The sequence below is a fragment of the Nipponia nippon genome, unplaced genomic scaffold (genome assembly GCF_047370975.1).
Source record: "Nipponia nippon isolate SJK-2023a ecotype South Korea unplaced genomic scaffold, ASM4737097v1 scaffold_1, whole genome shotgun sequence".
NCBI classification, from domain to species: Eukaryota; Metazoa; Chordata; class Aves; order Pelecaniformes; family Threskiornithidae; genus Nipponia; species Nipponia nippon.
This window is the reverse complement of record NW_028262290.1, coordinates 100,520,530-100,537,331: the sequence shown is the minus strand read 5'-3', so window position 1 is coordinate 100,537,331 and position 16,802 is coordinate 100,520,530. Positions and strand designations below refer to the sequence as shown.

The window sequence follows — 16,802 nt, the reverse complement described above, 5'->3', positions numbered from 1 at the left end:
AAGAGAGATAGTGAGACTGACAGAGATGAAACAAATGCTATTTTTGAGGTTTCCAACGTTCTAATCAGAGAATCATATTACAATTTGCAGGGGGGGAAAAAGCTCCACAAAACAGATGCTGACAGACTTCTCACTCGTTACTACTGGAGCAGGCTTAAGCTGCAGAGTTAAACTAAATCAATACTGAAAGACCTGAAAAATGTTTCAAATGAATGGAATGAGGTAGTTATATATACTCAATTTTGCAAGATGAAGACAAGTTTGAATTCAATAGTTACTAGGGACTCTCCTTGTTAAAGTCTACTTAAATGTAATGAATAATTTTATAAAATATGCATACTATGATACAGAGGGAGCAGAATACAAAAATGGAATCAAATCAGTTCAGTGGAAACAGGAATATTTGCATTCGGACCATATCACAGAAATAAATTTTATCAAATCACATAATGCTCTGTGATGGCCTTTGGGCATCAGTTAAAGAACCTGGAAAGCCTGCCAAATGCCTGCCAGGCACAATGATACCCTTTTGGCTCTGCAATACCAACATGAGACATAAAGAATTCTTAGGCAGAAAAATCGACTATTCACAACATTGGTGCCAACACTGTAAATCCCCAAGCTGAAATCAAGTGTCTGTGGGTATAACTTGGTGGCCCTAACATGGACACTGGCTTTTCAACTTCGAGAAAAACAGAAGATATAGTATAAAAGAAGGTTAAAAGGAAGTGGCAAATTAGGATCATTGAGGATGAAAGAAGCTGTATCTCAGACAATTTAAGCTCATTTATTACGTAGAAAATATTGAACTAACACAAAGCTGCATCTATGTACCAGCATTCCAAAAATGCTTATTTCATGTGGGTGGGAGGTACAGACATGTTTTAAGTAGGTAGGAAAAAAATGCATATCTTTAGAAATTATTTATTGATGTAACTTTTGAGTCCATTAATGGAAAATGCTTCATCCTCTGTGATCTATTGTAAGCCTTTATAATTCACAACACTTCCCTTCCCCCAGTCACAGTGCCAGTACTGAAATTCCAGAGGTTTCAGTAGGTTGGGTTTACAGCTGAGATGAGTAGAAGACAGAGCAGTTAAGGATCTCACTGAAGGTTTTTGTTGGCTTTTACCTTAGTGGAAAAGAACACCATTTGAAAATATTTACTTAATTTTATAGTTCTCAATTTCTAGGACACTTGTGTTTTCTTGTAGAAGTTACCTGTTTTCAGCCTAAAAATAGGATTAAATGTTAATATTCCACCCTTTAGAGAAAAACTAAATATTCAGATAAAAAAAAAAAATACAATCTCTTTGGCATTTGGATTGGCATTAACAAAAAATAACAAAGCAGCCATGTTCTAGGGTGAAGACGAAGACCACTTATGTACCTATACACCACTTCAGAGAAGATGAGTTATCTACATGTAATCACACAGTGGTATATGCACGCACTCACAACTATGATGTTTATTACGACAGCAGTATCCAAACGAACATCTTTCAGGGCCGCCCCTTTCGGTCAGTAGTTCATGTACTAACACGGGTGGCTCAGTTCCCCTCAAAGACAGAATCCACAGTTAGACTTAACTCTCAGAAACACAACTAAATTGAAGGGTTAAATGTGTAGATAGCATATCTCAAAGTAAAAACAGTTATGGGTAAGTAAATAAACTCTCTTCTTCAGCTGGACTACCTGCAGTCACTGTAGACAATCCAGCAATATAGAAAGTCTGAAGAAAGGCACATCAAGTCTCCAAATGAACTAAAACTGAAGAAGAGCTATGGCAAATGCAGCTTTCTCCTAGGCAGCCTCCTCAATAGGGCATCACTTAGCAAAGATGAAAGTGAAGCTTCCACTGTCCAATTTGCATATAAAAAAAATACAAAAGTATGATGCAGAGCATAGTTGTGTAACGTCTAACTGAAGGAGCTGTTAAAGAAGCAGGTGATCCCTATTCATGACTTTTTAATTCCTTTCATCTACTGTGAGACTCTGAGGAGTATGCTTACCTCTCTGAACTCTTCATCACTGGATACAAGGAGTTCAGGGACTGCTCTTTAGGGTTCTCCCCTAACACACAGAAGGTAAAATGCAAGCAGGATACAAAATAAGCATCTGTAAAGGAAAGCATGAGGCTTAAGAAAAAAAGCAAATTTCTAAATTTGACTTTCCTAAAATAACTGAAAGTTGGAAATCACCTTGGAAAAGGACTTCAGAAATGCTACGTGGGCTACCTTGCCTTTATGGAAAACAACAACGAAAGGAGAACCAACCATCAGAGCACAAATCCCCTTTTTCCTTCCAGCTAAAGAATAAGCTATCTTCACAGAAAAGAATGGCAGTGAACTCCCAAAGGATACTGAAAGGCCTAAAAACCCATTGTACTTGCGGACAGGTGGATAAGAAAGGTGCAAGATTTAAAAATCCTATGCACCAGAATCACAGCTAATAGTTCCAGAATAAACTTGTCACATCCCACCTGGGGAAAGGGGAGGTGACTAAGATTTGCAAATCCTCTTGGTGTGGATTAAGGTGGGCCAACACTCAAGGTCTGTACGCAAACACCAGCTTTAATAGAAAGCTTCTAGAGAGACAAATATTGAGTACAAATATTCGATACCTGCCAGCCCTCTCATAATTGTAACTACCCCAGCTATGTGTCGAAGCTATGCAGCTTTATGGAAAACTGAGGTAGGCCATGCAGTACTTAACTACAATTTAACAACTTCAACAACCTTAGGAGAAGTGAAAGAGGTGGGGGGGGAGACAGAAAGAGGGAAGAAGAGGAGAATCACCAGACCTGGATCCAGCGTTGGACCTGCCAACAGGGGTATTTGGTGGGCAGAGCCCCCCGAGAGAGAGCGAGAGTCCCTGTTTATAGATTTCAGTCTCTGGACTTCTGGAACCTTCTCTCGTCCCTGTTCCAGGAGCGGCAGAGATACCCATCGAATTAAGAGGGGCGACCAGTCAGCCCAGGAGGAGCTATACCGGGACCCTCCCCCAGGCAGCAGGTGTGCATGAGGGGGAATAAGAGGCTTCCCAGCCCGCAGGGGATGGGGCCGAGGCAAGGCCACCCTGTTTCCACAGGGCTCCCGCCCTCCCCACGCTCCAGGGGCTGCCCGGTCCTGGGTCCTCACGACCGTCACTCTGCATTCTCGTTTTAGCACCACAGCTGTTGGAGGCATCTCGTCATTTGGCACTAGCAGTTCTCTACGCTCGTTTTGGTGAAAAAAGTAATGTTGCATTCCTTATGGCAGCCTGTAGTGTCCAACAATGGGATCTCAGTATAGCCATGGGCTATGAGTATCTATCTATAAGACTTGCAAAGAGACCATTTCCTATTGCTAAAACACTGCTTTGGGCCTTCCTCGAGTCTCAGGAACTTGGTAGAAAGCTGCATAAGGAGAACACACGCTCTTGCATCTTGGGGTTGCGCCTCACCGAAGCCCTCAAGTTTGGCTTTCTGTGGAGCCAATGTAGGTGCTACTGGAGTGATTGAGAACTTGGACTGTGACTGATTTCCTTGTAAAAAAAAAAAATACACTGAATTTAGGAAGGAAATACTCTGAAGATGCTATTTTGAGTTTCTGGCTTAGAGCTCAATCATCAGAAAGATAAGGTATTTAGATGCAGTGTGTTTTTCTCTCAGAAAGTAAAGGCAGTTATTTATTTATAAAGGAATGTCCACCAGAAAATGAAAAAAAGCACTTTGAGGCAAATAGGAAAAGTCAAATCTATACCAGTTCAGAAATTACATTCTTTTTTTCAAGGAAAAAAAACCCAGCATGTCAGAGGACAAACCTCAGGCTAGAACTTTAAAAATGAAAGGGTGAACTAATAAAAACAATTCATCAAAAGTATTAGAAGAGGATTTAAAGTGAATGTAAAGCATGTGTTTGTGACAGAGTTAACAAGTGAAAGCAGGATGCTCTAACTTAATTAGAAGTCAAATTGAAAGAACAATTAATTTCAGCGCAAACTCTATGCAATGGGTAGGAGGCTTGGAACATATCCCCTAGAGATGCTACACCACAAAAAAGAATAAAAAAAAAAAACCCCAGCCACTATTGTTGCATAAACATAATCATAGTTTGAATGCATATTTAGTTCAATCAATGAAACAATTTTTTGTTCTAAAGAATTAGCTGAACATGTTCCTTGGGAAAAAAATGTTTATTTGCATTATTAATGAAAACATGAAAGATTATCTCACTTAATGTGATAATTACCGTACTTCACTTTAATACTGTCAAGTAAAAGCTGTATTTTGTGAAAACATGTTAAAAAGACAGACTTCAGTTTCTCCTATTGTCGTAATGATGAAAGCCCTCAAAATACCTCAAATAATTTTGCATTCTGCAGAAAGTATGACTAAGTAATCTTAGGTAGCCAACAGCAAAAAATCATGTTATGACTTATTACCACGTAACTACATAGAATATTTAAGACACAAACCAATCAGGAATGTAAATCTTAACACAATCATGTCCGATCTGTAGATGTTTAACTAAAATTAAGTGAAGCCGTAACATTGCATGCACCCAAGTCTAATGCTGATAAAAGTCACAAAATCATGCCCAAGATTTAGATTAGTTCATTACCCTACGGGGTTTCATTTACAAATGATTTTAAATGTATTTCTGCTGATAACTATATTGGTTAAAGAAAACTTCTCTCCCACAACATTTAAATTACAATGCACTGCTGCATCCACAATGTTCATTTTATACACTGACACACACAAAATTAAGACATATCTATTGTACTTACTAAATGCAGCAAAAAAAAAAAAAAATCTGCATTTTCCACTTTGGAGTACTTAAATTCCAATTTTCCTTTGCCTGTGCCCTCTCACCTATCCTCACATCTGTTCTAATTATCACATAAGATAAACTATGGTGAAAGTAAGCTTCAGACTGAAATTCATATGCAGACCCCAGTAGCTGATACAATGCCGTGGCAAAACTCCCAAGCCATCATTCTTGGCTGACTGTAAAATACATTACACTACGCAGTGGTTATAGCCTAGTACTACAAGAACTATTTAAAGGAAGATATCAAGTAGGTAATGAAACAGGAAGGAAGCAAAGATTAAAAGGAGATTTAACAGAAACTCTATTTGCTTGCTCTGATTTTGAAACAATAAATATTTTAAAGTTTCTTACCATTATAGAAGAGGAATCTCTACTGCTACATTTTTTTCCCAGCTGGTAGGATCTTACAGTCAATGTCAACAATTGCACAATTACAAACTGCAATTAAGACAACTAAGCAATGCACGCATTTTATTCTCCTCCATTCCAAAGCATATGGGTACACAATAAATGACAAGACATAGGTGAAATGAAACAGAAGTCTGGTTCTTTAAGTGTTCAGTGTTATAACCAGTGTTTCTTGGTATATGGTCTAACAGAGGTGGGGGAGGGCTAAGAGAATATGCTACATGGAAAAATAGCTTGCTGGCCACAGTTCAGAGTTCAGCTGGCTGCCTTAGCAATTTTTAGGATTGAGTATGTGAGTCAAGTACTCCCAAAAACTTAAGTCAACAGTGTAGGAGCAGCCATCCCACTATTGCAGAGAAATCATGCCAGTCTGTTGTTCAAACCTGAACTCATAGTCTGTCTGTCTGTCTCTGCAGACTCTTGAAAACAGCCAGTCCCTGACAGACAGTTGATCTTTCTCCTCTCACCAAGCACTAGGGCTAAAAAACCAGCTGTGACTAGTTACTGTGGGACATTCACACACACAGAGATTCAGCAGCAGAGCTACAAACGACCACACGACCCATTTTTCAGATGTGGTGTTTACCCTTTCTGTAAATAATATGAAGGCTGTCAAATGCTTATGCTGAAATTTGACTCGACAAAAATCCTTCAGTGGAGATAAATACTTCAGAAATCAGTATTTTTTTTTTTTTTTTTACTATGAAACTTTTTGTAGGAGACCAATTCAAATCTGCCGGGGGTTAGTAACGTCCAAAAGTTATTACCCCAGAGCTGACTGCGAGTCTGTATGGAATCGCTTTCTGATCTCAGAAGTCGTCTCTCCTGCTAAGGGTCACGGCTCACTCGAAGGCCAAGCAGGGAGGCATCTGACACAGCAAGCCAGAATACACTTAATTTCTACGACCTCTAGGTCTTGCCAATAAATATTTTCTCCAGATTTAAAAAGAAATGGAGACACTCTGGCTTTATATTCTCCTATGTGTAAGGAGTTTGAACACAATAACTTATTTTCCAGCTTGAACTTGCACCTGAATAACAATTTTCTGGTAAGTGGATTGAGAAGAATTTACGTTGCTTCTTGTGCCTTTACATATGACCATATTTGCAATATTGTCTTCCTGTTATAAAGTAATTTAACAGCTGTATTGTGGCAATTTCTCCTACTAAACAAAACAAGAGTTCTACATCACGATGAGAAACAAAATATAAAGACAAAAAAATTGCAAGTGCAAGAGATAAGCGATTCAGTTGTGGAAAATAAACCTTCATCTGCTATAGCCACTACTCTTAGGCACAAACTTTTTAAAATGTCAGGTTTGTGATTACTTTGCCATGTAACAAAAAAAGAAGTTTACAACTATAAATTTCATTCTCATTTTAAAGAGATGAATCATCAACTCATGAGTACAATTTACAGACCAATGTAAGACACACATGCATACAAAACTGAGCTTCCCCAAAGTAATCTGTATCATGGTCCTCGAATGTATACAGGCAACTTCTGGGTAGCAGAATTGTCGTCCCTTGCATGCGATGGTGTTTTAATTGTATAGCTACACTTTTAAGGTGGTTTAACAACTCATGCATGTTTCCACTTACTAGTTTTCTTCATTTAAGCATTTTAGGGTTAAAGAAAATAACCATTAAAGGTACTGATCAGCTATAGAAGTATTGCATTTTTTATTTCTTCAATCGTTCTTTCCAACATATTTTCCCTGAATGCTTGACACAAATGTAACTTCAATCAGTGCTTATCAGCTGGCCAACTACCACCTTCATCACAAATTCTTTTGTGCCATACTGTTCTATAGGATCAAAACAATATGGTTTACAAAATTCATTTATTACCTAGTACTATGCTGAAAATCAGAAAAATGTACACATGTAAATGAACAAATACTTCATTTTTTTACATGTATCAAATCTGAAAATTTAATACCATCATCAGAATTTTCACATCTGAGCGGTGTAATGTGTACACATGATGTGTCATGGGTTTGCATGCGTACTAGTATGCTAACACAATAAATACTTAAGTATCTTAACATATGTTTGGATATGCTTAAAAACTCAGGACCAAATTAGAACTGAGAATTACATGTCAAATCAATCTGTTATTAAGCAAATAAACATGAATTAAAGTTATTATTGTTTTAAAAACAAATTAGACTCCTTCCCCAATTCCATTCTAAGTCCTGACCCAGACGTTGAAACACAATGACAATATTTATACCGAAAAATCAAAGAAGTTATTTCAGTTATTTTGTTTTAAAATACTAGAGTAATAGCGTGTCTCAGTAAGTAAAACCAAGTTTTTAAAAATTGTAAACATTAAATGTTTTAAGAAGACTCGTTTCTAATACTGCATGATGCTTACAATTCCTTCCTTTTAACCTTAATACGAATTTTATATCATTACTTCCAAAAAAACCACATTCACATGCCCTCAGGGGGAGAAGGAAAAAGAAAAAAAGATACCATCTTGCTACACTTAAGAAAGTGGGAATTGGATGCACATTACTAATTCTTACTCTGTCATCTAACAATACTCCCATTAGGATTTGGCCAAAGAAAACTGCAGATAAGACTGCCCAGGAAAAGGAAAGCCTAACCATAACTACATACAGAAAGTATCACTCCAAACAACTTTACTAGTTATATTCAGTAAAAAAAAGTAAGCTACGTTCTATGACAAGTATAATAATAAGACTAAATAATTTTTACATTTAATAAGGGGGCATACCTTCTCTCTCCAGCAACCATTCCAAAAATTATTCCTCCAAACTTTGGCCAAAGCAGAACATCACAGTGCTGGGACCTCAAAGCATCCAAAGTGCGAATGCCCTGTGTGCCCACTAAGCCTGCACTCGGCAAGCTGTGCTCAGCCTGGGCACTTTCTTTCCCAGGCTTCACCCTCCAGTTCCTATGCATGTCTATGGGAATGGAACAGTAGCGGGAGAACCAGAAAAAAAAACCCAAGCCTCTCATAATGATTCTCTATCTCCAGAAAAATATATGTATTATTTAGAAGAAAATTCTGTAAAACAGGAACACCATGCACATCCTGCTTAAACAGGACAGTACGCAGAACTGAATTGCTCCAGAAGGTGAAGATACTTCATAACAAAAATTATGGAGCATGTAGAAATTCTGAGATCATAGTTTCCTAAACAGTACCATCCCCCAAAATAGAGAGGCTGAAGTTCCATTTAGTGCCATCTAATCTTCAAAGAAGTCTGTAACTTTAGAAATACTTTATGTTAACATCACATTGCATGACTCAATTTGGACTTCCGTATTTGCATGTGTACATCCACAGGCTAAGTGCGATCAGCACGTGAACAACAGCCCGACAGATGTACCAGTAACAGAGTACGCCACAGGAAAATGGGGATTGCAGCCATACTCTTACTGTGAATTTGGGTAACATCCTGTAGCTGTATCATATCCATATACAGAAAAGAAATACCCCTTTATTACAAAGGGTTCTGTTACCGTGTCATGCATTAAAACGCCAAGTCTCCTGCTCAAACAAGGTATGATCCTCTTTAACAAAGAGAGTTTCTGAAAAATGAGCACTGAGAACAATCAAAGAGATACCCTCATAGGCTTTTATCATTATTTTGCCACACATATCAAAGAGATTTTTTTCAACCCAGTTCTATATTTCTCATTTTTGTAGTACACCTAATTAGTTATACCCATACTACAACATGTCTTATAGTCCTCCAAGCTGACTCTTAATCGCGTTCTTTATGGAACAGTCCTAGGCCCATGCATTTTACAATCTCATTTAAAACAGAATTCATTTGGTTGGAAGAAACAATTGGAAGGAAGAGGCAAGCAAGGATGAGCATAATAGTGAAATATCAAATATCTGTTTGAAAAAAAAGAATAGGTTATGGGAATAAAAACTCATCTTTTATATTAATTACAGCTATTAAGCACAGAATCTAGTGTAAAAATACTACTCAGGCTTTACTTCAAACTCTTCTTGTGGGTATGTGACTAAATAAAAATGTCAAAAACACTAGTTTTATGAAAATATCCTCCAAACTTCAGAGAATCTGTTACACGATTGTTTGTATACTCTTTAGAGTAAACAACTCCCTGTGTAGTAAGATGCAAAATGGTGCTCCCAGTAGGAAAACGTCACACTATTTCAAGGTAAATGGTTTTTGTTGCTCTTTAGGATTCTAAAAAGAGAAAACCTGAACTTCTACAGATCACTGTGATTAAAACTTTTGCTGTACTCTGTGTGTTTTCAAAAGACTTCTGTCAAGCTAGAATTAACACAGATGAGGCTGGGTTTTTACAGTCACACAGCTAGAGACTTTAATAATCTCCTTATCTCTAAACACATATAAGAAAGCGAAGGCTGTAAAGTGAACTTGACAAACGTTCATGTTGTTCATAAAGATGACCCACCGCTAACTTGCTATTAACAGTTTTTTTTTCTGAAGTGCCTATAATGAAGTTCTACAAATAACAATCACAAGTCTAATGCAATTTTCATGTTATTCCAACTTCAGCCACAGCTTTTAGTTCACCTTCCAGCAAATGATGTTTTCCCCCAGCACTGTTACAGAAAGAGTTTAAACAGTCACACTTTACAAGGCATGGGACCACCAAAAGTAGAAAAAAGCAAGCACTTCTGGCAGCCGCCATCCTGACACACAAGCAACAGACTAAGAGCCTACAGCCCAGAAAACCCCAATATCCTTGATGCATTTGGCATGAAAGACTATGCTATAAAATGGTGACCAGTAACTTATAAAGTGGCAACAGATCTAATTATGCAAACTGTGGCAGTAAGAAGTCTCCCCATGAACTAACTGAAATCTGATTCAACAATCTGTAAACAGTGAAAACAGGAGATTAAAAAGACGCAGATATTTGTAAGCGACCTTACTTCCCTCCTTCCATTCCCCCTCCAGGAAATTTCCTCAATAGATTTCCTTGCTATAAAGTAAAAGTACAGTAGCATTTGCTGAGAAAAGGGCAAAGAAGTGCTGTACAAGCCAAAATGGAAAGTTTGCTCTCCTACAATGACATTCAGCTTGGTTGGCTTAATGTTACAGGTTAAAACAAACAAACAAACAAACAAACAAACAAAAAAAACGCTATCCTGGAATGCCTAATATTTGTCTCTCCCCAGTCAGTACCACAGAAAAACGTACTTTTTAAATTTAGGTAGTTGAACCCTAAATATTCAAAATACCCTAATGAAATTAATGGATTTGCAAGTGTTCAGCACCTTTGAAACCCCTTACCTATTTGTATCTCTTTACATGACCTTGTGAATCAAATGCAAGGCAGGAAGACTTATAAATTTAGCAACTGCTTTATGTAAGCCTGAAGTTAAATTCCACGACACCTGAAGACAACTAATCCTGTGGTAAAAGGAGCTTGTAGTCCATAAAAGACTACACCACTGATCACTAGGGTGAAGTCTAGACACAAACTTGAATCTACTTTTGTGCTGCGTCTGTTTGGTGAAAAACTCCCACATTTTAGTTTTTGGTGCTAATTCAATACTTTTTACAAATACTGAATTCCTTTAAAACACCAGAAAAAAAAGAGACACATTTGGTAAAGTGATTAGTTCCGACTCCAACTGCAGACAAAAGACAGAGTAAAGAGAAGAGTCTAGAGACCGAGGTATAAAATTACAGATAAGTACCAAATACACTCAGCAGTTTCTTAGCAGAAAACATCATAAGGATTTTAAACAGATGACATTTGCATTTGCAGTAGTGAGACTGACAGAACAGATGTACTAAAACCCATTAAAAAAGCTTAAATCCGAAAGACTTGTCACGGTTTGTTAGGGCCACGATTTGCACATCTGCAAAATGAGCTCAGCAATGTCTCTGTCTGAGAAACAAAAGTGCATTTTCAGAAAGAAAATGAAACACATTCATGCTGTAAAAAAAGTGAGGGAGCTGTTATAGTCTACTTCATAATTAACTGCATTTTGAGAGTGAGTAGAAAAATGTATGTAAAAATAGTAAATGCTTATTTTAAAATTATTCTATTCATTGCCTTCAAATTCTAGTGTCATTAACTGGCACAATAATGTGATAAAGACAATACTACTGCCACAAGGCCTGGGATAGTTTCAAAACTGCAGGTTGTCTGGAATAGCTGCAAATTTGGCAATGACTCATTTAGCTGTTTATCTTTCAATGTGGACTTAATAATATTCAGGAGCTTACTATATGGACATCTTTCAGAAGAAAATTATCTACAGTTACAAATTATTGACAGTGTTCAGAATTTTCTTGATTGTCCAAGTAACAGTATCTAGAAACAAACTTTTGGGAAGATATTTCTTCCCTGTTCGTGATTTCAGTCAAAAATTAGCGATTAGAAAATAGAGAAAATTTTCAAGCAGAAGACATCTGGATGGCAAGATACTTGCTTGCACAAGAAGTACAGGCAGAGACCATGATAAACAGCTGATTGCCCACAGAAGCTTTTATGGTATGTGTTACAATGCCCAGAATAAGAACAAGGTCACGACAGAAGACTAGAACCTGGGAAACAAATTACTGCTGTGAAATTGCTCAGAAAGGCAAGAGCAGCCATACCGAAACATACTGGACAAAATTACACTGAGAAAGCGGACTATGAAAAGTTTCAGACACTCAAATATTGCTGTAAAAACTAAGACTAACATGGATATACAGCATGAGGGAGACAGCAGCTGAGTCCACTCTGCTCCCAGCCACACTGTTTTACCCTGAAGCAGCCTGTCTCAACATCCAAGCAGATGCAGCCTGGCTGCCACTGCAACAAAAGAGACAAAAGTCAGGGCGGATCAAAGGAAACATGAAACAGTCACTGCTGAATCCCCCCAAATCCTTAAAAACAGAATTAAGAGGTGGCCTAGGAAGTTGCTGAAGCTACAGTTTGTTAGCCTAACTCCTTGTAGAGCAACAGGGAAAAAGGGAGCCTCCCTGAAGCCAGCTGTCCCAAAGGACTATATAACACCTTCTCTCAATTTGGACAACATCTCCAATTTCTTCAGACGTTCAGCAGTTGTCTGTTACTGCTGGGCAACTAAGATTCGAGTTTACACCTGAGTGATTAATCTCCCTCCAAGCTTGCAAGTTATTTTCCACTGCACTCATTTACTTTTGGTCCTTTACTTTCTTGTAATTGCATGTAACTATGTATCTACAGATGCTGAAAAAAATCAATACTTGATTACCACTAAAAGTAAGGGAGGCTAGGACAGGCTTACTAGTAGGTCTGATTTTAATGGAGAAGAGAGAAATAGTGCAAAAAAGCACAGAACTTTCTGTGTGACAGAGCTGCAGCTCTCCCCTCTGGCAGCTCAAGTTTGCTGGCTTTCAGATGATATTGGAAAACTCAGATGTTTCCAGTATGAATTATGAGACAATCTCAAGTGAACAGCAGCAGCCACCCACAATTAATATCACACTTCTATCTCAGAACACAAACAAAACCAAACTGTGAGGCAAATCCGGCTTTTCCTCAGCATTATGCTATTTCCCAAAACAGAAAGGTATAGTGTTTCAGCCCAGCTCTAAATTTCTCTATTTTTTTTATTCATCTAGATTTTGGGTTTACAATTCTCTTGTCTTATCAACCAGCAGTAACAGGGAAAGATTAATACGAACTTTGATGAACATCATAATTGCCTCACAAACCAGAAAGGTAAGAGAATGTAGTATGGTCAACAACAGCAAACAAGAAATTTGGAAAACATATTACCAGTCTAAAGGATTTTTTAATGGGTATATATTCACATTGATGATTATTCAAGCAATTACAGAATATGACATTCAGATCTCAGGTTTCTTTAACTAAAATATATTCCAATTGTTTGCTTTTATCAGCAAAAGTAAATTTCAGGGGATTAAGTTTCAAAACTTCAAGATAATTAAAGCAGTCTTGCTCTTTTTGCAACTAGAAACATCACCTTTCAGAAATATAATTTACGCTGAATCTTGAAACTTGAAATCACTTGAAAAACAACTCACGTTTTGATATAATGACACCACAATTGAAAGACTTTCTGATGTAAGACTAAATTGGTCTCTGGATTGAATTTACTAAGCAGCAATTTTTAAAGCTCCTGTATTTAGTTGCAAACACACTGAAATTAATATCTCATCCGGGAATCAGTCTTGAGAATAGTCCCTCCAGGCTACTGTATTAGTCCCTAAAGACTACAGACTAGGGCACTAGTCCCTAGTCCCTCCACACTGTGTACAAGTTGTACAGGACCACCTTCTAAATTAATCAGCGCTTCCTCATTTCCTTTATGCTGTTGCTCTCTAGAATAGTTTACAAATAAGTCCTCAGTAAACATACATATATACACATATTATATCTGTAGATCAGCTACTGACCTATCAATTGCACAACAGTATTTTTCTGAATACTTGAATTTACTGAAATTTCAGTGCAAAAAAAGTGCAAAATATCAAAGAAGGAATTTCTAAAAAAGCATAAAACAAGACTTCTGTAGTTCAGTTTTTCAGTCTAATGGATTTGGGTTTCTGGCTTTATATTCTATATATTTTGCTATAGATTTTCATAATAAACCCAAAATGTTGTCACCTGGCTGGGGAGAGTGGCTCTAAAAACCAAAGTGTTGCATATCAAAAGACTGCACTAGAACATCAATATTAATTTTTAAAGTTCATTTCTAGGGTTCCTGCCTGAAGGAGGAGTCCTCAAAGGGAAGAAAAAAGTGGCATGTCTAACTTCACAGTCCCAGAGGGTCTACAACGCTCCATTCTTTTAAAAAGTGAGTTTCAACACAAAAAGTAATTGCTTTGGAGAACTCTAGCTTCTCTGTAAGGCAGTCTGTGCTCAGCAGGATATGAATAAATCCCCACTCTCAGAAGGAGACACCTTTGCAATCACTCCTGGCTCTCCAGAGGAAGGAAAGGCATTTGCTCCTTCTTCTGGGGAAAAACAGTCCCAGAGAGTTTTGTTGGCCTGACTGAGAAAAGAAAGAGTCAGTAATCACTTGGTATCTTTGGGGTTCCAAAACCAAAAAGATGACATGGCTCATTCTTTTCCTTTTTCCCTTCATTTTTTTACTTGCTGTGCTTCGTTTTTATTTGCTTAGATGTTTGAACTCAAGTTATTATGCACTTAGCTGATACCCACATAATTGCTTGATGTGTGGCTTTACTTCTTCAGCAGGTCAGCCTATAAAATTATTGGTTTAATAGAGTTTTAGGTGAAGATACTATCAGAGCAGATGTTGTAGAGATGAAGGCGCCATTTGGAATCTACTTAGAAGACCCTGTACATTTTGCATCGGAAGCTTCTAGATGACTCTAAGGCCCTAGGAATAGAGAAAGGAGATCTAGGGGGTTCTACTTTTGTTTTATTTTTCCTTTTTGATAAATGGAAGATGGAAATAATCCCTTTTGGCTATTAAAGTAGTTCAAACACATATTTAATTTTAGCTATTCTGGCTTTAGGCTCTGGAGTTGTCTGCAGGAATGTTAAGTCCTGGCAAACTTTGTGCTAGATCTTTATGGGAATATCTATATGGGAATGTAATAGCTGGCTGCTGCTGTAAGAGGAAAGACTACAAATGAAGACACTATGCTCTTAAGTGCAAAAGAAAAAAAAAAAATTGGTTTTACAGATGTGCACATGTTCAAATATCCAAAACATTTTCCCTGCCTTGCATAGCTTCCTCGTCCTGCTGCCATACGATACAAAGAATTTTCCATCTTAATATTTGGAGACTGTTTTCTAACAGGAACTACAAGATAATTTGGTAGTTTCTTAATAAGCAGGATAAATAGTTTATTATTATTTAAAATGAAGAAATCAAACCAATTATTTCTTCCTTGTTAAGTTCACTACAAAAAAGCCTGTGGAAAAAGACATATGTCATAGATTACTGTATATTCAATGACCAGCTGTTTTAAATTTGGATATTAAGTAATTCACTCTTTTCTGTGTGCAAGACCTGAATGATTTAATAAATTCCCACATGCCCCAACATGTGCCAGCTACACTAGGTTATCGAAAATCCAGCTGCTGTTATGATAATAGCTGCCAATGCTAAAACTACTGAAGAGAATAACGAATAAGCTTCAAGTCAACTGAGACATAAACTGACACAGTTCCCACTTAAGATACGTGGGAATACAATATATCTGTTAATTAAAAACTAACACTGACCCATAGTCACATGAAAATTAAGTGCCAAGAATTCACGTGTATTTTTTAGGGTGGAAAATTAGCGCCCAATCAACCTGTATGAAGACAAGCAGCTCCATTTCCATCAGTTGTCCTAGATGCATAGGAATGTCCTATAAACTACACATGCAGTTTGCAAAATAGATTCTATTGTGTCGCAGTTTGCTTTTCTTTCTTATCGTATCGTAATTTCCATGCAGCTCTTGCATGACACGTTTTACATAGTTAGACTGCTGGATTTTTCAATGATCATGAAAAACTGATTATGAAAATTATTATGAAAATTTGATTCTTTCATGTACAAGTATTTCAACGCAATTTAAGAGTCAGAAGTGCAACTCCACTGCCCTTAATTCACTAAAACAAGCACACAAACCACAAAAAAATGCAGATGGAGAAAGCAGTCAAACAAGGCGACAGAAATAATTCTCCAGACACCTATTTTTAGGACAATCGGTGCAGAAATATCCATCAAAATATGCCACTATTACATTTTAAAAGCTAAGAAAATACTTCCTTGGATTTTAAATTATTATTTGTATTATTATAATTATTATATTTGTAGTTACAAAAGCTTTGCAAGTGAATATGACTTTCATCTTCAGGTCAGCATAAACAAACACATTACAATACACGATTTTATCTCTCACAATTATCTCTGCTGTTAAGGGAAATAATTTTGAAATTATCCTAGAAATCATCAGTCCCATAAGCACGATTAGAGTATTACTATATTGATGTAATGTACATCAGCTATAGGACATAAAATACTTCTTATTAAAAAAAACCCCAACACCAACCCATTTACATTTTCTGGAGCTGGATCATCTCCAGTACACAACGTATACAATGCTCAAAAGCCACATTAAAGAAGACTTCAATAACTTTAACTTCAAGCAGTCTACATATAGTAGTTTAAGCATAAAAAATAATTTAAGAATGTATTATTTGAAAAAGATTAGCAATATATTGACAAATTAAAAGCATGTCATGCAGAGATTTAAGATGCTTATAAAAGCTCAAGCAAAGGGGCAAACCACATCAAGGGGCTTACAGAAAACTCAAAGACTTTAAAAGCTTCAAGAGGCTCATTCTTTTTCATACCTTAATTATGAAGTTGCAAGTAATTGTGTTTTCAGCCACATGTTCTTGACCTTGCAAAAAATCCAACACTGTTATTTTCTCAAATATTAGTAGACTTACTTTTCTTTAAGGAAATCCACTACTTGTTTGAAGTCTGCCACGCAGTATTCTCTTTTCATGTCCATGAGCACGCTGTCAGAGGCTGACTGCACTGGTATGTGCAGAAAAGCATATACTCTTGGATGATTGAGAATCTTCGCCATTTCCTAAGTTATTCAAAAAGAA

General features: G+C 37.0%; 1 protein-coding gene across 4 annotated transcripts in view; it reads right to left on the bottom strand.

The window, feature by feature from the left end:
- CDKAL1 (CDKAL1 threonylcarbamoyladenosine tRNA methylthiotransferase) overlaps positions 1-16,802 on the bottom strand; it is a 429,338-nt gene that overhangs the window by 131,839 nt on the left and 280,697 nt on the right. For all 4 annotated transcript variants that reach the window (XM_087764738.1, XM_087764716.1, XM_087764726.1 and 1 more), the window contains one exon: positions 16,638-16,783. In XM_087764738.1, the coding sequence (XP_087620864.1) occupies positions 16,638-16,783 (146 nt within the window). The remainder of the gene's footprint in view (positions 1-16,637; positions 16,784-16,802) is intronic.